This window comes from Eriocheir sinensis, chromosome 5 (genome assembly GCF_024679095.1).
Source record: "Eriocheir sinensis breed Jianghai 21 chromosome 5, ASM2467909v1, whole genome shotgun sequence".
NCBI lineage: Eukaryota > Metazoa > Arthropoda > Malacostraca > Decapoda > Varunidae > Eriocheir > Eriocheir sinensis.
The window spans coordinates 26,643,290-26,667,210 of record NC_066513.1 but is presented as its reverse complement, the minus strand read 5'-3'; the positions used below and the strand labels follow the sequence as shown (position 1 = coordinate 26,667,210).

Here is a 23,921-nt window from a genome sequence, read left to right as displayed (position 1 = left end):
CCTTCTTTATCCTTCTTCCTATTTCGGCTCCTCCGCCTTCACAATCACTTCTCATTCTTCTCGTCCTCCTCTCATAGCGCTTCCTCTCACCTCCAGTTCCTATTCCCTTTATCTTACTTCCCTTCTCTACCCTTCGTCCTTTTTTTCTCCTTTGCCTTTGCCATCACTTCCCATTCTCTAACATGTCTCCTCGTCATCCTGCAGACTACTGGTTGCAGCGCTTGGATGCCCGCCGGGACTGGCTGCTTGAAGACGAGAAGTTCTGCGTGGACGAGTCGAAGCGCCCCGGCAAGGCCAAGACCTCCGCTGACCTCTTTGGCATTGAGGGCTCCTTCAGGAAACTCAACGTGGACTAAAGTCAGATGATGCTTGGGGTGGGGCGGTGATGGTTGTGGTGGCATGTGGTGATAATACTGGTGGTTAATTAAAGATGATGTATTGTGTAATTGTCTGTGTGCTTGTGTGTGAGTGCGTGTACGTGTACGTGTGTGTGTGTGTGTGTGTGTGTGTGTGTGTGTGTGTGTGTGTGTGTGTGTGTGTGTGTGTGTATTACGTCATTATTACATATATACAAACTTTTGAGGTATGTATTTCAAAAGTCCTACATTGTATCACATTTATCAAAATTTATCAATATATGTCAGAGGTTATTAGCGTGGCAATGCAAGTTATTTTATTTCTCCTCCTTCGCATGTAGTTCGCTTTAGATGCTTCGCTTGGCACACACAAGGGACGTGCTGATACCCTGAAACCGAGCCGATAAGTTTATATAACATCATCGTTCAATGTAGCCACACGATTTCTTATTTGCTCCGTTCATAATATCATTCTCAATCCCTTCAACCAATTTTCTCTAGTATCGTTCAGTTGCACAATCTACAATACCCTAAACAAAGCCTCGATCACTAACTTTTGCTGACATCCAAACACACAAAGTCTTTAAACATATTTAGTAACGAATGCATTGAGCGACAAGGAAAAGGGAATTGGATAGACGGCAAATGTATCAGTAACCGAACTTTCCTCCCTTGAGTGGTGTGATGTGGTGATCCCCTTGCCTGACGGCCTTGTGACACGGCCATACCATACAGCTCCCTTCTCTTGCCCCTCCCATATCCTGATGGGCGGATGTCCTTGTTACGAGCCGGAGGGAAGTCTTCATTAAGCAATTGTGCTATACTGAGAGAATTCACGTCACCCACCCGAGGCATATGACTTGAGTAGTGACGCTGTATGACTTAGACTGGCTACCAATAGACTTTTTTTTTAGCTTATCATTGAATAGGTCTTCTGTTTTGATCTGTTCGTAAGTGCTTCGGTCTAATAATCCGAGTCAGCTGAAGGCAAGTTGAACCAAATTAGTTTCTTCCTGAGATGAAGACATTTAGCTCCGTATTCTTAACACATACGTTTAACAAGGGTTTCGTAGCATTTGTGGGCATTTTCAGGGGTAGTTTTATGGCTCTGGTGGTAGTTTGACCCTTCCTCTGCATCATGAACCTAGAGCAACGCGCATTACAACCCCACTGCTCTCATTTCTGGCATGTGGAGATAGTTGAGGAGAGAGGTGGCGGCGTCTGAAAATTCCGACTATTGATCCTGCTTCGTCGATACCACTTACGATTATGGTATGGTTAAAAAAGTATTGTGTTGTATTATTCCTCTCGGACAGGGCAGTGATTAGTTGACTCTGACTGCACCGGTGTTTGTTTTGTTGTCAAGGCTACAGAAGAGGAGAGAGAAAAGCTGTGATAATTAAGGCGAATAAGGAGCAGGAGGAGGAGGAAGAGAAGGAGGAGGAGGAGGAAGATGGAAGTAAAAGATGTGATGATTTAGGCGAATAAGGAGGAGGAGGAGGAAGAGGAAGAGAGGGAGAAGGAGGAGGAGGAGGAGGAAGATGAAAGTAAAAGCTGTAATCATTAAGGCGAATAAGGAGGAAGAGGAAGAGGAGGAGGAGGAGGAGGAGGAAGAGGAGGTGGAGGAGGATGCCAACTACGTGATGCTCAACTTATAGACGATACCAGAGACAACGAGAGGCTGAGGGGTCGCGGGTTGAATGCTAACATTAACTTCGCTCCTTATGCATATACTCGTAAATGTTTTGTTTCGTAGGTTTTATAATAACAACGGAAATATTAATTCATGTTTGCAACCAGTGAATGTTAGTTTATTTGTAGGTAATGTTTCAGAGATGGTTTGGTCATATGATCAATTTCCCAAGCCAACATCTTATTGGATTTACATCATTCTGGTAAAAACTTACAGCAAGGCGTCTCTCTCTCTCTCTCTCTCTCTCTCTCTCTCTCTCTCATGGGATCAGGCCGGATTCCATCATCTCATCGAACATTGTCAAAAACCTTGGCTTCAGTAGTGGGTTAGTGTCCAGCGCCTTCATCGCCTCGGTCCTCGTCTTTAACATCTGCTCTTCAATGTAGTCAGCAGAGGCATCAGAAGAGTCAACATCGCCCTCGCCCTCCATCACCACAATAGGTACCGACATCATTCCGAAGATTATGCCAAAGAGGTTTTTCTTCTTGAAGTCCTTTTGGAGCTCCTCTCGAGTGAGTGGCTCTTCGTGGCCAGCTATCTTCATGATGCCAGTGAGGGTATTGTGGTAACGGTTCAGCAAGGCCTCCAGGTTGGGCTTCCTGACCTCCCCCCTCAGGCTGGTGAAGATGAGGTAGTTAAGTTCGGGGGTCGGGGCGCCGAAGCTGACCAGCTGCAAATCGAGTAGCATCACGCTATCGGGATTGCCGGCCTTGTCGTACCTGCCGAAGAAGACAAGCCTATACTGTAACACACACAGATACCCTGCCGTCGGTCTCTTTGGTACTCTACGTGCTGAGTAACGCTTCTGGTTCAATATCCACAATAGAGATAGGGGCAAGTGTCTGAACGAAAGAGTTACAGAAGAAGCCAGATGAATATCGATAAGGTTATGGTCCGATCTAAGAGGTATAAAATCTAGCTGAACGTGTGATGTGCAATAAAAATGCAACTAGTTTCCGAATCTCACCTGAAGAGAAGGTTGTTGTTCCAGCAGTCCCCGTGGCACACTACCTTCGGCTCGCCAAATCTCAACTGCTCGTAGATGATATCCACCAACCTGGGAAGGAGAGTGTCTATCCAGGCGACTGCTCTTTCGTATCCTCCCACTTTGTTTAAGATTGTTTGAGCAAATTTCAAACTGTCATTCACTAACTTAACAAAGGCTTCACAAGTTTCCATGAAGTAATGCATATCCTTTTGCAAACACGGGTATTTCTCATTGAAGTCCTCGCCGGGATACTTCTTCTGCAGCAGGAGTGAGGCGGCGTGGAGCCTGGCGAGCTCCCTCAGCACCAGGGTTGTGTGTGCTTCATCCAGGCCTTGCTTGCGGTCGCTCATCTTGTAGCCTCTGCTGCGCAGGTCTTCCAGGAATATGCATTCTTTTCCTTTTTCCAGACAAACTTTGAAACATTTGGGAAAATTTATCTCCCTCTGACCAATTTCTTTTAACATGCAGTTAAGTTCCGGTATTAGGCCAAGGTAGAAATTCCCTTCCTTTACAAAGGCTATATCATTAACTGCATCTGCTAGCGGATTGCTGACGCAAGGGTTGAGCTTCACCACGTAGGATGCCTCCGAGCTCTGGCCGCCCAGCTCATACGTGACCTCGACGCTGCTCACGATACACGCGTAGTTGTCGCCCTTCTTGGTGAAGTCCACGACCTTCCAGGCGGCGAGGCGCGCTTCGGCTCCTTTGTCTGCGGCGAGGACCGCTCGTACGTGGTCCTCTGTCACCAGGCTCTGAGGGGTCACCGCCTCGGAGGCAGAGTTGCTGCTGACCTTCACTTCTGTGAAAAGGAATAAAAATTATGTTACATTTTCATCGTCCTTCGTACATAACGAAAATGTGTGACCACCGTGGCCGTCACGTACAACGGCAGTGGACAGCATGTCTTGTGTACCTGGCGCGGCCGGCACCGGAGGAAGGATATCAGGCCGCTGGTAGCACGGCATCAGGGAAAACATATTTTTATGTATTTGTTAGAAGAGATTATTATTATTATTATTATTATTATTATTATTATTATTATTATTATTATTATTATTATTATTATTTTTTACAGAGAACTAATGGTGACGTTTTGGTAATGGTTCAGCCACAATCACTTGACATCGTTATTATTTCTGTTGTTTTTAATCTCATACTTGTTTTAATTTGAATAATTTGTTGTTGTTCGTTTTGCTGTTATTTTGATGTTTTGATTATGCCGCTTGATTTTGTTTACTTAAAAAATATTTCAGATATAATTTGTGATATCTTACTAAATCCAAAGAAATTCACATCATGTCGTGCTATGAAATATTCTCTTAGCACAAGTAAACAATTGCGGGATAACAATTAGCAAAGGTGCGAGATCCAACACACTTCTCTGCAGTACAAACACGCACGAGCTCAAAAGGTCTCGGTGCAGCTCTTAATAGTTTGTATAAGTGACAAAAAGTTTCCTTCAAATCCGGGAGTACCTCAGTGCAAATACATGTTGCTTTACAGTGGTCAGAAAGCGAGTTTTAGCTGCGTTTAAACAATTCTTTATCCGCAGCCAGCCATTAGCGAGCACTGAGTGTTTCGTGAGGCCAGCTTTCCTGTGAGGGTTGTAATTCGGGAAAATTTATCACGAAAATTGATCTTGATGACACTTACCAGAGTCCGCCATCCCGTCGCTGGTGTCTCAGGCCGACAGTGGCATGCGGAGTACTGGCGGGCTGTCGCGGCCTTGGTGAGAACCCTGCGGCCGACGTGATCATTATTTTTGGGGGGTGTCGCAGGATTGCCATGTGTCCATTAACGGGCTATTTCTTTCCCACAAAGCCAGCATCGCAAAGTGTAGTTTCTGCGTGGTGCTGACAGTGAGGAATGAAGTGTCATTTTATGGAACTTATGTCGTCTTTCAAATCAATAAGAAACGCAGGAGTAAAAATAGAGCTATGAACGTGTTGATGAAACTTATCGATCAGTAGTGAAAAGCCTCGTCATGATGAGACATGCAGGCTACTGACCTCGCACTAATAGACTGAAGAGTGTCTTGCAGTTACTCAGACTATATTACTACCTTTGATTCTCTCTCTCTCTCTCTCTCTCTCTCTCTCTCTCTCTCTCTCTCTCTCTGGGAAAAACAAGATCTGTGGTCTGAAGGTGACTCCCATCTTCCTTCCTTCGTCTGTATTTTCTCCTGCCTATGACTTGAACTCTTTCAAGAGGAGAGTATCAAGACACCTCTCCACCCGAAATTGACCTCTCTTCTGGACTCTAGCTTTATTTTGTTAGAGCACCGCGTGGGCTTTTTTTTGTTGCTGCTCTCGTTATCTTATCCTTGATCTGCCTCCCTTGCTATAAAAAAAAGCCTCATTTCAAAAGCCAGTGACTTCAAGAAAAGGCTACAAAGTAGGACGCGTTTTGGGGGTCGTAGGGTCAAGTTTATGATGCCAATTATACGTGATGCTCTACGGAAAAAAGGATCAAAGTTATTATTCCTACGCAACTTACAGACGATACCAGAGACAACGAGAGGCTGAGGGGTCGCGGGTTGACTGCTAACATTAACTTCGCTCCTTATGCATATACTCGTAAATGATTTTGTTTCGTAGGTCTTATAATAACAATGGAAATATTAATTAATGTTTGCAACCAGTGAATGTTCGTTTATTTGTAGGTAATGTTTCTGAGATGATTTCGCCATATGATAAATTTCCCAAACCAACATCTTACTGGATTTACATCATTCTGGTAAAGACTTACAGCAAGGCGTCTCTTTTCTCTCTCTCTCTCTCTCTCTCTCTCTCTCTCTCTCTCTCTCTCTCTCATGGGATCAGGCCGGATTCCATCATCTCATCGAACATTGTCAAAAACCTTGGCTTCAGTAGTGGGTTAGTGTCCAGCACCTCCATCGCCTTGTCCCTCATATTTAACATCTGCTCTTCAATGTAGTCAGCAGAGGCATCTGAAGAGTCAACATCACCTTCGACCTCCATCACCACAATAGGTGCCGACATCATTCCGAAGATTATGCCAAAGAGGTTTTTTTTCTTGAAGTCCTTTTGGAGCTCCTCTCGAGTGAGTGGCTCTTCGTGGCCAGCTATCTTCATGATGCCAGTGAGGGTATTGTGGTAACGGTTCAGCAAGGCTTCCAGGTTGGGCTTCCTGACCTCCCCCCTCAGGCTGGTGAAGATGAGGTAGTTAAGTTCGGGGGTCGGGGCGCCGAAGCGGACCAGCTGCAGATCGAGTAGCATCACGCTATCGGGATTGCCGGCCTCGTCGTACCTGCCGAAGGAGACAAGCTTATATTGTAACACACACAGATACCCTGCCGTCAGTCTCTTTGGTACTCTACGTGCTGAGTAACGCTTCTTGTTCAATATCCACAATAGAGATAGGGGCAAGTGTCTGAACGAAAGAATTACAGAAGAAGCCAGATGAATATCGATAAGGTTATGGTCCGATCTAAGAGGTATAAAATCTAGCTGAGCGTGTGATGTGCAATAAAAATGCAACTAGTTTCCGAATCTCACCTGAAGAGAAGGTTGTTGTTCCAGCAGTCCCCGTGGCACACTACCTTCGGCTCGCCAAATCTCAACTGCTCGTAGAAGATATCCACCAACCTGGGAAGGAGAGTGTCTATCCAGGCGACTGCTCTTTCGTATCCTCCCACTTTGTTTAAGATTGCTTGAGCAAATTTCAAACTGTCTTTCACTAACTTAGCAAAGGCCTCACAGGTTTCCATAATGTAATGCATATCCTTTTGCAAACACGGGTATTTCTCATTGAAGTCCTCGCCGGGATACTTCTTCTGCAGCAGGAGTGAGGCGGCGTGGAGCCTGGCGAGCTCCCTCAGCACCAGGGTTGTGTGTGCTTCATCCAGGCCTTGCTTGCGGTCGCTCATCTTGTAGCCTCTGCTGCGCAGGTCTTCCAGGAATATGCATTCTTTTCCTTTTTCCAGACAAACTTTGAAACATTTGGGAAAATTTATCTCCCTCTGACCAATTTTTTTTAACATGCAGTTAAGTTCCGGTATTAGGTCAAGGTAGAAATTTCCTTCCTTTGCAAAGGCTATATCATTAAATGCATCTGCTAGCGCATTGCTGACGCAAGGGTTGAGCTTCACCACGTAGGATGCCTCCGAGCTCTGGCCGCCCAGCTCATACGTGACCTCGACGCTGCTCACGACACACACGTAATTGTCGCCCTTCTTGGTGAAGTCCACGACCTTCCAGACGGCAAGGCGCGCTTCGGCTCCCTTGTCTGCGGCGAGGACCGCTCGCACGTGTTCCTCTGTCACCAGGCTCTGAGGGGTCACCGCCTCGGAGGCAGAGTTGCTGCTGACCTTCACTTCTGTGAAAAGGAACAAAAATTATGTAACATTTTCATCGTCCTTCGTACATAACGAAAATGTTTTATGACCCTGGCCGTCACGCACAACAGCAGTGGACAGCATTTCTTGTGTATCAGGCGTGGCCGGCACCGGAGGAAGGATATCAGGCCGCTGATAGCACGGCATCAGGGAAAACATATTTTTATGTATTTGGTAGAAGAGATTATTATTATTATTATTATTATTACTATTATTATTATTATTATTATTATTATTATTATTATTATTATTATTTTTTTTTTTTTTTACAGAGAACTAATGGTGACGTTTTGGTAGTGGTTCAGCCACAATCACTTGACATCGTTATTATTTCTGTTGTTTTTAATTTCATACTTGTTTTAATTTGAGTAACTGGTTGTTGTTCCTCTTGTTGTTATTTTGATATTTTGATTATGCCGCTTGATTTTGTTTGCTTAAAAAGTAATTCAGATATAATTTGTGATATCTTACTAAATCCAAAGAAATTCACATCATGTCGTGCTTTGAAATATTCTCTTAGCACAAGTAAACAATTGCGGGATAACAATTAGCAACGGTGCGAGATCCAACACACTTCTCTGCAGTACAAACACGCACGAGCTCAAAAGGTCTTGGTGCAGCTCTTAATAGTTTGTATAAGTGACAAAAAGTTTCCTTCAAATCCGGGAGTACCTCAGTGCAAATACATGTTGCTTTACAGTGGTCAGAAAGCGAGTTTTAGCTGCGTTTAAACAATTCTTCATCCGCAGCCAGCCATTAGCGAGCACTAAGTGTTTCGTGAGGCCAGCTTTCCTGTGAGGGTTGTAATTCGGGAAAATTTATCACGAAGATTGATCTTGACACTTACCAGAGTCCGCCATCCCGTCGCTGGTGTGTCAAGCCGACAGTGGCATGCGGAGTACTGGCGGGCTGTCGCCGCCTCGTGAGAACCCTGCGGCCGGCGTGGCGAGATATTGGGACTCACTTGGCGTTCTGCCGGGGTGCGGTACGATATGCTGGGTCGGTCACTTTTCAGATCGGTCAAAATATCTCGCTACACCGGCGTGATCAATTGTGTGTGTTTGTGTGTGTGTGTGTGTGTGTTGGGGGGGGTGGGGTCGCAGGATTGCCATGTGTCCATTAACGGGCTATTTCTGTCCCACAAAAGCAGCACCGCAAAGTGTAGATTCTGTGTGGTGATGACAGTGAAGAATGAAGTGTCATCTTATGGAACTTATGTCGTCTTTCAAATCAATAAAAAACGCAGGAGTAATAGTAGAGCTATGAACGAGTTGATGAATTCTTACCAACTAGTGAAAAGCCTCGTCATGATAAGACATACAGTCTACTGACCTCGCATTGAGAGACAAGAGTGTCTTGCAATTACTCAGACTATATTACTACCTTTGATTCTCTCTCTCTCTCTCTCTCTCTCTCTCTCTCTCTGGGAAAAACAAGATCTGTGGTCTGAAGGTGACTCCCATCTTCCTTCCTTCGTCTGTATTTTCTCCTGCCTATGACTTGAACTCTTTCAAGAGGAGAGTATCAAGACACCTCTCCACCCGAAATTGACCTCTCTTCTGGACTCTAGTTTTATTTTGTTAGAGCAGCGCGTGGGCTTTTCTTGTTGCTGCTCTCGTTATGTTATCCTTGATCTGTCTCCCTTGCTATAAAAAAAAAGCCTCATTTCAAAAGCCAGTGACTTCAAGAAAAGGCTACAAAATAGGACGCGTTTTGGGGGTCGTAGGGTCAAGTTCATGATGCCAATTATACGTGATGCTCTACGGAAAAAAGGATCAAAGTTATTATTCCTACGCAACTTACAGACGATACCAGAGACAACGAGAGGCTGAGGGGTCGCGGGTTGAATGCTAACATTAACTTCGCTCCTTATGCATATACTCGTAAATGATTTTGTTTCGTAGGTCTTATAATAACAATGGAAATATTAATTAATGTTTGCAACCAGTGAATGTTCGTTTATTTGTAGGTAATGTTTCTGAGATGATTTCGCCATATGATAAATTTCCCAAACCAACATCTTACTGGATTTACATCATTCTGGTAAAGACTTACAGCAAGGCGTCTCTTTTCTCTCTCTCTCTCTCTCTCTCTCTCTCTCTCTCTCTCTCTCTCTCTCTCTCTCTCTCATGGGATCAGGCCGGATTCCATCATCTCATCGAACATTGTCAAAAACCTTGGCTTCAGTAGTGGGTTAGTGTCCAGCGCCTTCATCGCCTCGGTCCTCGTCTTTAACATCTGCTCTTCAATGTAGTCAGCAGAGGCATCAGAAGAGTCAACATCACCCTCGATCTCCATCACCACAATAGGTACCGACATCATTCCGAAGATATTGCCAAAGAGGTTTTTCTTCTTGAAGTCCTTTTGGAGCTCCTCTCGAGTGAGTGGCTCTTCGTGGCCAGCTATCTTCATGATCCCAGTGAGGGTATTGTGGTAACGGTTCAGCAAGGCTTCCAGGTTGGGCTTCCTGACCTCCCCCCTCAGGCTGGTGAAGATGAGGTAGTTAAGTTCGGGGGTCGGGGCGCCGAAGCGGACCAGCTGCAAATCGAGTAGCATCACGCTATCGGGATTGCCGGCCTCGTCGTACCTGCCGAAGAAGACAAGCCTATACTGTAACACACACAGATACCCTGCCGTCGGTCTCTTTGGTACTCTACGTGCTGAGTAACGCTTCTGGTTCAATATCCACAATAGAGATAGGGGCAAGTGTCTGAACGAAAGAGTTACAGAAGAAGCCAGATGAATATCGATAAGGTTATGGTCCGATCTAAGAGGTATAAAATCTAGCTGAACGTGTGATGTTCAATAAAAATGCAACTAGTTTCCGAATCTCACCTGAAGAGAAGGTTGTTGTTCCAGCAGTCCCCGTGGCACACTACCTTCGGCTCGCCAAATCTCAACTGCTCGTAGAAAATATCCACCAACCTGGGAAGGAGAGTGTCTATCCAGGCAACTGCTCTTTCGTATCCTCCCACTTTATTTAAGATTGTTTGAGCAAATTTCAAGCTGTCTTTCACTAACTTAGCAAAGGCCTCACAGGTTTCCAAGATGTAATGCATGTCTTTTTGCAAACACGGGTATTTCTCATTGAAGTCCTCGCCGGGATACTTCTTCTGCAGCAGGAGTGAGGCGGCGTGGAGCCTGGCGAGCTCCCTCAGCACCAGGGTTGTGTGTGCTTCATCCAGGCCTTGCTTGCGGTCGCTCATCTTGTAGCCTCTGCTGCGCAGGTCTTCCAGGAATATGCATTCTTTTCCTTTTTCCAGACAAACTTTGAAACATTTGGGAAAATTTATCTCCCTCTGACCAATTTCTTTTAACATGCAGTTAAGTTCCGGTATTAGACCAAGGTAGAAATTTCCTTCCTTTGCAAAGGCTATATCATTAATTGCATCTGCTAGCGGATTGCTGACGCAAGGGTTGAGCTTCACCACGTAGGATGCCTCCGAGCTCTGGCCGCCCAGCTCATACGTGACCTCGACGCTGCTCACGATACACGCGTAGTTGTCGCCCTTCTTGGTGAAGTCCACGACCTTCCAGGCGGCGAGGCGCGCCTCGGCTCCCTTGTCTGCGGCGAGGACCGCTCGCACGTGGTCCTCTGTCACCAGGCTCTGAGGGGTCACCGCCTCGGAGGCAGAGTTGCTGCTGACCTTCACTTCTGTGAAAAGGAATAAAAATTATGTTACATTTTCATCGTCCTTCGTACATAACGAAAATGTGTGACCACGGTAGTGGACAGCATGTCTTGTGTACCTGGCGTGGCCGGCACTGGAGGAAGGATATCAGGCCGCTGGTAGCACGGCATCAGGGAAAACATATTTTTATGTATTTGTTAGAAGAGATTATTATTATTATTATTATTATTATTATTATTATTATTATTATTATTATTATTATTATTTTTTTTTTTACAGAGAACTAATGGTGACGTTTTGGTAATGGTTCAGCCACAATCACTTGACATCGTTATTATTTCTGTTGTTTTTAATCTCATACTTGTTTTAATTTGAATAATTTGTAGTTCCTTTTGCTGTTATTTTGATGTTTTGATTATGCCGCTTGATTTTGTTTACTTAAAAAAAATATTTCAGATATAATTTGTGATATCTTACTAAATCCAAAGAAATTCACATCATGTCGTGCTATGAAATATTCTCTTAGCACAAGTAAACAATTGCGGGATAACAATCAGCAAAGGTGCGAGATCCAACACACTTCTCTGCAGTACAAACACGCACGAGCTCAAAAGGTCTCGGTGCAGCTCTTAATAGTTTGTATAAGTGACAAAAAGTTTCCTTCAAATCCGGGAGTACCTCAGTGCAAATACATGTTGCTTTACAGTGGTCAGAAAGCGAGTTTTAGCTGCGTTTAAACAATTCTTCATCCGCAGCCAGCCATTAGCGAGCACTGAGTGTTTCGTGAGGCCAGCTTTCCTGTGAGGGTTGTAATTCGGGAAAATTTATCACGAAGATTGATCTTGATGACACTTACCAGAGTCCGCCATCCCGTCGCTGGTGTGTCAGGCCGACAGAGACATGCGGAGTACTGGCGGGCTGTTGCGGCCTTGTGAGAACCCTGCGGCCGACGTGATCATTATGTTTGGGGGGGGCTCGCAGGATTGCCATGTGTCCATTAACGAGCTATTTCTGTCCCACAAAGCCAGCACAGCAAAGTGTAGTTTCTGCGTGGTGCTGGCAGTGAGGAATGAAGTGTCATTTTATGGAACTTATGTCGTCTTTCAAATCACTAAGAAACGCAGGAGTAAAAATAGAGCTATGAACGTGTTGATGAAACTTATCGATCAGTAGTGAAAAGCCTCGTCATGATGAGACATGCAGGCTACTGACCTTGCACTAATAGACTGAAGAGTGTCTTGCACTTACTCAGACTATATTACTACCGTTGATTCTCTCTCTCTCTCTCTCTCTCTCTCTGGGAAAAACAAGATCTGTGGTCTGAAGGTGACTCCCATCTTCCTTCCTTCGTCTGTATTTTCTCCTGCCTATGACTTGAACTCTTTCAAGAGGAGAGTATCAAGACACCTCTCCACCCGAAATTGACCTCTCTTCTGGACTCTAGTTTTATTTTGTTAGAGCAACGCGTGGGCTTTTCTTGATGCTGCTCTCGTTATGTTATCCTTGATCTGTCTCCCTTGCTATAAAAAAAAAAGCATTTCAAAAGCCAGTGACTTCAAGAAAAGGCTACAAAATAGGACGCGTTTTGGGGGTCGTAGGGTCAAGTTCATGATGCCAATTATACGTGATGCTCTACGGAAAAAAGGATCAAAGTTATTATTCCTACGCAACTTACAGACGATACCAGAGACAACGAGAGGCTGAGGGGTCGCGGGTTGAATGCTAACATTAACTTCGCTCCTTATGCATATACTCGTAAATGATTTTGTTTCGTAGGTCTTATAATAACAATGGAAATATTAATTAATGTTTGCAACCAGTGAATGTTCGTTTATTTGTAGGTAATGTTTCTGAGATGATTTCGCCATATGATAAATTTCCCAAACCAACATCTTACTGGATTTACATCATTCTGGTAAAGACTTACAGCAAGGCGTCTCTTTTCTCTCTCTCTCTCTCTCTCTCTCTCTCTCTCTCTCTCTCTCTCATGGGATCAGGCCGGATTCCATCATCTCATCGAACATTGTCAAAAACCTTGGCTTCAGTAGTGGGTTAGTGTCCAGCGCCTTCATCGCCTTGTCCCTCATATTTAACATCTGCTCTTCAATGTAGTCAGCAGAGGCATCAGAAGAGTCAACATCGCCCTCGACCTCCATCACCACAATAGGTACCGACATCATTCCCAAGATTATGCCAAAGAGGTTTTTTTCCTTGAAGTTTTTTTGGAGGTCCTCTCGAGTGAGTGGCTCTTCGTGGCCAGCTATCTTCATGATGCCAGTGAGGGTATTGTGGTAACGGTTCAGCAAGGCTTCCAGGTTGGGCTTCCTGACCTCACCCCTCAGGCTGGTGAAGATGAGGTAGTTAAGTTCGGCGGTCGGTTCGCTGAACTGGACCATCTGCAGATCGAGTAGCATCACGCTATCGGGATTGCCGGCCTCATCGTACCTGCCGAAGGAGACAAGCCTATACTGTAACACACACAGATACCCTGCCGTCGGTCTCTTTGGTACTCTACGTGCTGAGTAACGCTTCTGGTTCAATATCCACAATAGAGATAGGGGCAAGTGTCTGAACGAAAGAGTTACAGAAGAAGCCAGATGAATATCGATAAGGTTATGGTCCGATCTAAGAGGTATAAAATCTAGCTGAATGTGTGATGTGCAATAAAAATGCAACTAGTTTCCGAATCTCACCTGAAGAGAAGGTTGTTGTTCCAGCAGTCCCCGTGGCACACTACCTTCGGCTCGCCAAATCTCAACTGCTCGTAGAAGATATCCACCAACCTGGGAAGGAGAGTGTCTATCCAGGCAACTGCTCTTTCGTATCCTCCCACTTTATTTAAGATTGCTTGAGCAAATTTCAAACTGTCTTTCACTAACTTAGCAAAGGCCTCACAGGTTTCCATAATGTAATGCATATCCTTTTGCAAACACGGGTATTTCTCATTGAAGTCCTCGCCGGGATACTTCCTCTGCAGCAGGAGTGAGGCGGCGTGGAGCCTGGCGAGCTCCCTCAGCACCAGGGTTGTGTGTGCTTCATCCAGGCCTTGCTTGCGGTCGCTCATCTTGTAGCCTCTGCTGCGCAGGTCTTCCAGGAATATGCATTCTTTTCCTTTTTCCAGACAAACTTTGAAACATTTGGGAAAATTTATCTCCCTCTGACCAATTTCTTTTAACATGCAGTTAAGTTCCGGTATTAGGTCAAGGTAGAAATTTCCTTCCTTTGCAAAGGCTATATCATTAACTGCATCTGCTAGCGAATTGCTGACGCAAGGGTTGAGCTTCACCACGTAGGATGCCTCCGAGCTCTGGCCGCCCAGCTCATACGTGACCTCGACGCTGCTCACGACACACGCGTAATTGTCGCCCTTCTTGGTGAAGTCCACGACCTTCCAGGCGGCGAGGCGCGCCTCGGCTCCCTTGTCTGCGGCGAGGACCGCTCGCACGTGGTCCTCTGTCACCAGGCTCTGAGGGGTCACCGCCTCGGAGGCAGAGTTACTGCTGACCTTCACTTCTGTGAAAATGAATAAAAATAATGTTACATTTTCATCGTCCTTCGTACATAACGAAAACATTTTATGACCCTGGCCGTCACGCACAACAGCAGTGGACAGTGTAAGCCGGCCGTGCGTCCCCTCGCATGTCTTGTGTACCTGGCGTGGCCGGCACCGGAGGAAGGATATCAGGCCGCTGATAGCACGGCATCAGGGAAAACATATTTTTATGTATTTGGTAGAAGAGGTTATTATTATTTTTTTTTACAGATAACTAATGGTGACGTTTTGGTAATGCTGCAGCCATAATCACTTGACATCGTCATTATTTCTGTTGTTTTTAATTTCATACTTATTTTAATTTGAATAATTTGTTGTTGTTCCTCTTGTTGTTACTTTGATGTTTTGATTACGTCGCTTGATTTTGTTTACTTAAAAAAAATAATTCAGATATAATTTGTGATATCTTACTCAATCCAAAGAAATTCACATCATGTCGTGCTATGAAATATTCTCTTAGCACAAGTAAACAATTGCGGGATAACAATCAGCAAAGGTGCGAGATCCAACACACTTCTCTGCAGTACAAACACGCACGAGCTCAAAAGGTCTCGGTGCAGCTCTTAATAGTTTGTATAAGTGACAAAAAGTTTCCTTCAAATCCGGGAGTATCTCAATGCAAATACATGTTGCTTTACAAGGGCCAAAAGACGAGTTTTATCTGCGTTTTTTTTCTTTAACAAGAAAAGAATCGGCACAAGGGCAACAAAAAGAGTGTAGAAAAAAGCCCACTGCTTGCCACTCCCATAATAGAAAATTGTATAGAGTAGCAAAAAGAGAGATCACTTTCGGGTGAAGAGTTGTCTTGATACACTCTTCTTGAAAGAGGTCAAGTTCTAGGCAGGAGGAAATACAGACGAAGGAAGGGATGAAAGAGTGAAGATGCTGGTTACTCTTGCATAAGGGGTTTGGACAGTATAGGGATGAGCAAGAGTGGACAGTCGAGTGCTGCTAGGCCGAGGGAGGGGGGGAGGCATGCAGCTAGCCAGTTCAGAAGAGAAGTCAGCGTGAAAATATCGATAGAAGATAGAGACGCAACAATGCGGCGGAATTTGAGACGAAAAGCCTTAGACTCCACTCTGTCCAGGAGAGCTCTGCGAGTGGAGCTCCCCTGCTCGTGAGATGCATGCATACTCCATACGAGGGCGGACAAGTCCCTATAAATGGAAAGCATCTGTGCTGGGGAGAAGAACTGGCAGAGACGATACAGAACGCTCAACCTTTAGGAAGCTGATTTAGTGAGAGAGGAGATCTGAAGTTTCCAGTTGAGATTTTGAGATAAGGATAGACCGAGGATATTTAATGTTGTAGAAGGTGACAGCTGCGTGCTGTCGAAGAATAGGGGATAAGTGTTTGGAAGATTGTGTCGAATAGATGGGTGGAGAAATCGGGTTTTTGAGGCATTGAAGGACACAAGGTTCCTTTTACCCCAATCGGAAATGATAGCAAGGTCTGAGGTTAAGCGTTCTGCAGCCTCCAGTCTGGAGTCTTGTAATTCCTGTTGAGAAGGTCTTCTGTTGAAAGAAGTTGAATAATGCAGAGTGGAGTCGTCAGCATATGACTGGATAGGACAGTTTTTTTTATGGAAAGAAGATCATTGATGAATAACAGGAAGAGAGTGGGTGACAGGACAGAGCAAAGTGGAACACCGCTGTTGATAGGTTTAGGGGAAGAACAGTGACCGTCTACCACAGCGGAGATAGAACGGCCGGAAAGGAAGCTGGAGATAAAGGAACAGCGAGAAGGATAGGAACCGTACGAGGGCAGTTTAGAAAGCAAAGACTTGTGCAAGACTCTATCGAAGGCTTTCGATATGTTAGCGCAACTGCAATTCTTTATCCGCAGCCAGCCATTAGCGAGCACTGAGTGTTTCGTGAGGCCAGCTTTCCTGTGAGGGTTGTAATTCGGGAAAATTTATCACGAAAATTGATGTTGATGACACTTACCAGAGTCCGCCATCCCGTCGCTGGTGTGTCAGGCCGACAGTGGCATGCGGAGTACTGGCTGTCGCCGCCTCGTGAGAACCCTGCGGCCGGCTTGATCATAATATGTGTGTGTGTGTGTGTGTGGGGGGGGGGGGGGGTCGCAGGATTGCCATTTGTCCATTAACGGGCTATTTCTGTCCCACAAAGCCAGCACCGCAAAGTGTAGATTCTGTGTGGTGCTGACAGTGAGGAAAGAAGTGTCATCTTATGGAACTTATGTCGTCTTTCAAATCAATAAGAAACGCAGGAGTAATAGTAGAGCTATGAACGTGTTGATGAAATCTTATCAGTAGTGAAAAGCTTCGTCATGATGAGACATGCAATCTACTGACCTCAGTCAAAAGACGTAATGTTACGATGTGCTCGATACAACCACGACCTTTTTGAGCTCCTGCCTGTTCACGGTGGGGTGTGAACCACTGCTCGAGTCTCGAACAGAGAACAGTATCAAACAGTTTCGATATACCGTTTATCACATTAATGCCTCTGTAATTTTGGGGGTCTTTTCGGTCACCTCTTTTAAAAATAGTAAAAAACTTAGCCGTAATCCAAAACGTCGGATACTGTGCAGTGGCAAATATGGAATTAAAAAGAGTTGTTATGAGCATTATCCACTGGGCAGGCAACAGCTTGAAAACACCGGGTGCGATACCATCTGGACCACATGCTTTATTTGATTTGATCTTCTTAATCTGGGCGGTGACCTCATCAGGGGAAACTGGATCGTCTAATATAGGAATTGTAATACTTGCATTCCGACATTCGTTGGCAAGGTCGTCTGGGGCAACATTCATTAAACTCTCATAGAAACATTTGAATTCCTCATCAGAAGGCCTAACATCTGTATGGGTGTTATCTTGCAGGCATCCCTTCCAGTTGATGGCTTGCCACACTCGCTTGTCGTCTTTGTCTCGTAGCAGCCTGTCCCAGCGGGTGAGACTGCTGCCGCTGCCTGGGCGAGCTTCGCTCGTGACGCGACTCTCCCCTGCACACTCGTATAAGGCGTTATAAATGTTTTGGGCGAAAAAATTGACATCATTAACATCTTCGTAGTTAGACACACCGAGGTTATTCATATTGTAGCGGAATACATCAACATCAATAGAGGTAAATTTGACGGGCATACGCACCACCGGGTCACGCTCCTCCTGGTTCCTCAGTGACGCGTGGCCACCAAGGTGATACGCACGCTGATACAGAGTCTTGGCTAATGTTTGGAACATTGACTTCAATACTAATGGGAGCGTGATCCGATGGTAAACATTCCGTTTTATGTACACAGAAGGACTTGATATTTTTTTACAGCTTCGTAAGACGTCAAACACAAATCGAGTTCTGATACCCAGTTTCCACCTTTCCGATAAGTCATATCGCTCTTGTAATAGTTATCTGGAGACTTTAGGTTATTTACAACCAACATCTTATCATCACAACATATTGCAGATAATATATAGGCATTATCATTAGGGGTGTGCACACTATCGGGGAGGATCGGGTACTCGATGCCTCGTACAGGCCTACCGGCCTCTTGCAGACTCCTGCGTTCTTATGTTCTTATGTTCTTACTCGTACATGTGAGCGATTGGTATTTCACTTCGAGCAGGTAACTCACGAACATACATGTGTTTCTTGTTATTGCAATGTAGTGCCTCCATATATTTAATTCCATCAATGTTTTTGATAATAATAAACAGTAACGGGTGATATTGTATTGTGTTAAATAAAGCCATCTGACGATTTAGATTCTGCTCCAGTTATAATTCAGCGTACGCTCTGGAGGAATTGTAGCGGTGGTATTAATCTGCTTGTTGAGCCACTTGATGATCGGGCAGTCGTTCACTTTCTCCACTAGTTCATCTCCCACATCTTCCTCCTCTTCTTCCTCCTCCTCCTCCTTCTTCTTGGTCGGATAGAGCGGCACGCAGCGTTGGTTGTAGTCACTCCAGCGGTAGTCCGGGTCACACCTGCAACCGTGGCTGCCGAACAGGTTGAAGCAGTGTTGGTGTGGCTTTGGGCACGCCGCGGCGGGGTGCAAACAGTGATCCCGCCACACACACATGCCCGCCACGGGCTCATATCGGCGCCCCGCTCCACAGTCACACGTCACTTGGACACCGTGATCGACAAGCAGGTTATAGTTTAGATTTTGTTCTCTGGGGATCTTGCAGCCACGTCCACCCTTGAGTCCGTGCAGGCGACATGGGTTGCTGAAGCGATTCCAGCAGTCTTCCTTGCTGGGCTCCCTCAAGCCGCCGCAGCAAGGGTTGGGGCAGAAGGAGTAGAGGGCGCAGCCGAAGGGGTCATCGTTACCGGCCCGCAAATCTCCGTCGGGCTGTTTGCGTGTTGAGTCTGAAGAGTCGCACTGCAGGAGGTGTGCGAGGTATGGGACGCCGTGCATCGTGTACCAGCACATGTACTGCAGCGCCGTCACCGTCTGTCTGTACAGCTCCAGCTTGTTGGCTTGACTGGCCTTACGTACATTGCTAAGAACCTTTTTTTCTTTCACTTCCGCCTTCGCTAGTGTCTTAATTTTCTTAACGAAAACGTGTATCAGGGCGCCGATAATAGAAACATTTTTTGTTACTGTTGGTTTTACAGTCTTCATTCTGGTACTTATACTTTGTTTTCCCGCCCGACTTACCTGCTCCATAGCACTGCTGACACCTTTCTTTACCTCTGTACTAATCTCTTTGGTTTCCTGTGGCTTCCTGTGGCGAGGGTCACAAAATATTGATAGTCGGCGACTCTTTCTGAAGCACATTCCCTTCCTCCTGCCCTGCTTCAGCGTGGGCGGGTCGTGCTGCGTGCTGAGGCTCAGGGTGTGCGCCACGCGACTCAGGTAGGTGACGCAGGGGACAAAGCCGTGCCTACAGTGGCGCCGCACCTTTCTGTCCTCAGGCATGGGCGACGCCGGGAACCTGCTGGTGAGGGGCTCCCGGCCACCGTCTGGGGCGCCGGGCCGCACGTCCCTCACCACGGTGCGGAGAGCGCGCAGCATGAAGGCCACGTCGTGCACCTTCAGGCGGAGGTGTGCCTCGCCCAGCGGCCCGGGGGGAACATTGCCCAGGAGAGGCTGCTCCGGGTGAAAGAAGGCAATTTTTCTCTTGGTGTTTAAGCCCCCATCAGACTTCACAGTCTCTGCCACAGCCGCCCCGACCGCTACCGTCAGGAGGCCAACAAGGACGCTACCAAACACCAGCATTTGGTTCACTTCAAAAATCGTGAGTTGTTAAAAGTTTTGTCCTGTAATTTATATTGTGTGCAAGGTAATCTCAAAAGTGTGTGTGTGTGTGTGTGTGTGTCCTCTATACCATGCATGCTGTACCTTGGAAAGCTGTATTGTATATTCTCTTTTCCATCGTCTGGTTTAGTTTTGAAAAGTTATAGCTTACCTTGAAAGGAATTATTAGAGAAAATGTGATTCTTCGTCTTTTGAGGGCGACCAAAAGGATATACAAGGTGTTTGGGGCAGCAGGAGATGAGGACATAACAGTGAGTCTTCTTTTTGTTATATTCTCCGTCACCACCTCCACCACCACCATCCACAACACTAACACCACCACCACCACCACACCAACACCACCAGCAGTTTCCAGTCATAATAAATAAAACTAACCCATTCGCAGCCTTTCTGTTTCTTTCTTATACCATTTTTCGTTTTTAATTGTATCTGCTTTTTACTTCTTTTCTCTCATTTCGGTCATCGTTTTTCCTTCCGGTTACATTTTCAAGTTTGTTTCTGTCCCGTTGCGATCCTAAGTCTATTTCTCAGTTTTCTTTCTATTTCTGTTCAATTTCTTTGCCTAGTTTAATCGTACCGGCGTTCATAGTTTACATTCCTATTCCATTGTGTACTATTCCAATCCGCTTTCATTCCTTGCCTATTCCTATCACACTCTCAAAGTCCTTATCAGTCGCATATTAATCGTACCGGCGTTCATAGTTTACATTCCTATTCAATTGTGTACTATTCCTATCCGCTTCTATTCCTTGCCTATTCCGTTCACACTCTCAAAGTCCTTATCAGTCGCATTTAGAGTCAAAGTTTATTCCTATTCTACTTGCAAGACTATTTTTGCCACCACTTCTTTTTAGTTTAGTTCACTCCATTTTTGCTTCGGTCCGCCGCTGAGCTCCTCTAGTCCATTTCGGGTCCTCTTCTACGCCCTCTCGCCGCCCGTCCCTCACTCTGTTCCTCTCTCCCGACTTTTATGCGCCGTGACTTTCTCCTGATGCGGCGGTCCATTAGCGGCGGTGAGGACTCTTGGCGTTATGGCGGCGATCACAGGTGCCTCTTTTTAATGTCCCTCGGTGACTTTTGCGTGTGTGGTTGGGTGGGGAGAGGGAGGGGAGGAGGTCTCTCTCTCTCTCTCTCTCTCTCTCTCTCTCTCTCTCTCTCTCTCTCTCTCTCCTAGCATCTTGGCTTTCATAATTAGATCACGTCGGGTGCAGCGTTAAGGTGGAGTGCTATAAGGGGAGTTTTATTTCATCTGTCGCTCTCAAAGTGTCATTGGGAACAACTTACAGTGAGGGAGGGAAGGGGAAGGGTAGCGATGGCTTGTGCTACCTCGAGTCGTAGTGAAGAAAGGACTGCCGAGCGATGGGAATGTTACAACTGATATTTTTTTTTATAGTGGGAGGGGTATTACTAGTCATGCTGAGGTGGTCGACTTATCAGCGTGCCTGTCATCATGTATACCTTTTGTCCTGTACCGTGCTTTCGTGTTAAAAGCTTTGTTATTGGTGACATGACTGAAGCTACACCGGGCTGAAAGTAGTCGGTAAATAATACACACCTGATAAATATTTTTCTCATGTAATAAGTCCCAGTTCCATAAGTTCATCGAATAAGGATAAAAGCCTCGGCCCCAGCATCGGGTTACTGTCCAGCGTGCCCATCACACCTGCTCTCGCCCTCCTCAGCATCCCTTCAATGCCATCGTCGGTGTCCCTCGAGGAAACCATCTCGTCGGCAGAGTTCGAGATTGCGATTGGTGCCGATAGCATTCCGTAAATGGCACCAAAGAGAATTTTCTCCTTGAAATCTTTAATGAATTGCGTCAGCTCGAATGGCGCCTCTTGGCCCGCTGCTTCCATGATGCCAGTGAGGGCGCCGTGGTAACATTCAAGGAAGGCCTGCAAGTTTGGCCTCCTGACGTCTCCCGTCGTGGCAGTGTAGAGGAAGTAAGAGAGGTCGGTGGCCGGTGGTCCGTACCGGACAAGCTGCATGTCGAGCAGCATCACGTCCACTGGGTGGCCTTCGTCGTTGTACCTGCAACAACAAACCAAAAAAAAAAAAAAAAAAAAAAAAAAAAAAAAGTTGGTATATGAAGATACTGATTATTTTCTCCGCGCTTAAATTCATACGCTTCTTACTCTAGTGGAAAGAATGACTGGTGTCTAGAGGAACCAAGGAAGCCACAGGGATGTAGTTTATAGATTCGTTGTGACAAAAATTAAGTGGAGTCAGAGTATGGTGTGCGGTTGTAATGGAGCGACGCCCAGCCACTCACCTGAAGAGAAGGTTGTTGGTCCAGCAGTCCCCGTGGCACACCACCTTCGGCTCGCCACATTCCATCTGCTTGTGGAAGACATCCAGCAACTTGGGGACGAAAGTGTCTAACCAGGCAACTGCTCGTTCATATCCTCCCACTGCCGCCAACATTTCTTGGGCAAATTTGATGCCATCTTCTATCAACTTCAGCATCTCTCTCGATTCAACTAACATATCGCTCCAGTTTCTTTTCAGAAACGGATATTTTCCCATCATGTCTTCCCCGGGATGCTTGTGCTCCAGCAGGAAGGCGGCGGCGTGGAGTCTGGCCAGCTCCCGCAGCACGAGGTTGGTGTGGGCTGTGTCCATGCCTCGCCTGTGGTCATGCATCTTGAACCCTCGACGGCGAAGGTCTTCTAGGAATAGGATTTCTTTTCCCTTTTCCAAACTCACATGCAGGCATTTGGGAACATTGATTTCTCTTTGACCAATTTCCTTTAAGACTGTATTCAGCTCTGGAGCAAGGCTACTGTAGAATTTGGTTTCCTTTTCGTAAATTATGCTATTCAGGAATTCTGTCATTGTATCGTTCCTGCATGCATTGAGCTTCACCACGTAGACCACCTCCGAGCTCTGGCCGTCCAGCTCATACGTGACCTCGACGCTGCTCACGACACACGCGTAGTTGTCGCCCTTCTTGGTGAAGTCCACGACCTTCCAGGCGGTGAGGCGCGCCTCTGCTCCCTTGTCTGCGGCGAGGGCCGCTCGCACGTGGCCCTCTGTCACCAGAATCTGGGGGGTCACAGCCTCGGAGGCAGAGTTGCCATCACTCACAGTTACTTCTGTTGAAAAAAAAAAAAAAAGCCTACTGATGGTACCAAAAGTATATATTTTTTAGACGTTTTATCCTGCTTCATATGCTAGGCCTGCTCAGTGATAAATGAGGGACAAACGGAGCAGAGGTGATAAGAGCACCAGGAGAGACAGCCGACATGAGACCATGACGGAAAAAAAAAAATGAAAGATGTTAATACTATGAAAATTCTTAATATTGCATACATGAGTACGAGTGTAAATCCAACACCATAATACATCAGTCCAAGAAGTAACAAAATATACATAGAGGATAAGAGAACCGTCAACCTTGGGAGGCGGTGCAAAGGGCAATATGCAACACGCAACACTTTCATGCCAGGCAGCTCGTCGACTTAACCATGTATGCCATAGTATCGTACAGTACGATTTCATTGTATTGCGCAAAAACCACGAATGACAAAAATTGGCAGTTTCCTTGACAATAAGTAAACAATCTCGTATCTCCGTATATAATCTCGTATTATCTCGTGAATATCTCATGTATGATCTCGTACCTCTGTCAGCTGAGGGCAGAGATCTTATCACCAGCCTCACGCCACTTCCCGCGTCTGTCCTCCTCCAGCACTGACACCACTGAACTTTGTGGTACTCATTGAAAGGTCAAGGCGAGTTTCAGATACTTACGAGCACTCTGAACTCTTGAGACGAAGATGATGCCCTTATGACGTCGTTATTTCGGTCTCAACACGCAAGGAAGTAGTGAAACAAAGACACGCCTCATGCGTTACACAAAGGAAGTTAAGTTCTCTTGAGTGTCTTTACTATGCAGGGCAGCAGCCTGATACTTTTATGCTATTTTACACTGTTCTAAAGGTGTCCATTATCCGGGATATTGCACAAAGAAAGGAACATTCAACACAGACTACTCACCACTGACAGACATGGTCAACAACGAGCGGACGTGTGGACGTGCTTTTGTAAATTGGTGAGACACTAAGCAGGTGATGGCATGGGTTAGGAAGGGATGCCACGGATCACCAGAGAAAA

The 23,921-nt window shown here is 45.9% G+C and overlaps 3 protein-coding genes across 25 annotated transcripts in view; 1 reads left to right on the top strand and 2 right to left on the bottom strand.

Moving 5' to 3' along the window:
- Positions 1–552, top strand: part of LOC126985796 (retinol-binding protein pinta-like) — an 18,390-nt gene extending 17,838 nt beyond the window's left edge. For all 10 annotated transcript variants that reach the window (XM_050841255.1, XM_050841262.1, XM_050841196.1 and 7 more), the window contains exon 7: positions 205–552. In XM_050841255.1, coding sequence (XP_050697212.1) covers positions 205–356 — 152 coding nt within the window. In that variant the 3' untranslated portion in view covers positions 357–552. The remainder of the gene's footprint in view (positions 1–204) is intronic.
- On the bottom strand, positions 479–23,921 carry LOC126985758 (uncharacterized). Of its 14 annotated transcripts, XM_050841093.1 has the most exons (4): positions 23,805–23,921; positions 22,078–22,900; positions 9,680–9,981; positions 5,662–6,005 (listed from the first exon to the last, which is right to left on the bottom strand). In XM_050841093.1, the coding sequence occupies exons 1-4, from the start codon at positions 23,815–23,817 to the stop codon at positions 5,848–5,850; spliced, it is 1,296 nt and encodes a 431-aa protein (XP_050697050.1). In that variant the 5' UTR covers positions 23,818–23,921; the 3' UTR covers positions 5,662–5,847. The 14 variants fall into 14 exon arrangements, with proteins under 14 accessions (XP_050697094.1, XP_050697082.1, XP_050697105.1 ...); XM_050841137.1 differs by lacking the exons at positions 5,662–6,005; positions 9,680–9,981; positions 22,078–22,900; positions 23,805–23,921 and adding exons at positions 479–2,768; positions 3,017–3,836; positions 16,526–16,620; XM_050841125.1 differs by lacking the exons at positions 5,662–6,005; positions 9,680–9,981; positions 22,078–22,900; positions 23,805–23,921 and adding exons at positions 479–2,768; positions 3,017–3,836; positions 11,883–12,039.
- LOC126985757 (uncharacterized) lies at positions 18,239–20,155 on the bottom strand. The gene has a single exon (XM_050841057.1). It carries the CDS (start codon positions 19,764–19,766, stop codon positions 18,303–18,305), a length of 1,464 nt encoding a protein of 487 aa, XP_050697014.1. The 5' UTR covers positions 19,767–20,155; the 3' UTR covers positions 18,239–18,302.

Bases quoted from the DNA above. Each gene is read 5' to 3' on its own strand.
- LOC126985758 (XM_050841093.1), bottom strand. The intron at 9,982-22,077 runs GTGAGTGGCTGG...CTTCTTCGGCAG, and splicing joins ACCAACAACCTTCTCTTCAG to GTACGACGAGGCCGGCAATC. The intron at 6,006-9,679 runs GTGATGTTGACT...TGGAGGTCGAAG, and splicing joins TGTGGTGATGGAGATCGAGG to GTGATGTTGACTCTTCAGAT.
- LOC126985757 (XM_050841057.1), bottom strand. From the start codon at position 19,766: ATGCTGGTGTTTGGTAGCGTCCTTGTTGGCCTCCTGACGGTAGCGGTC.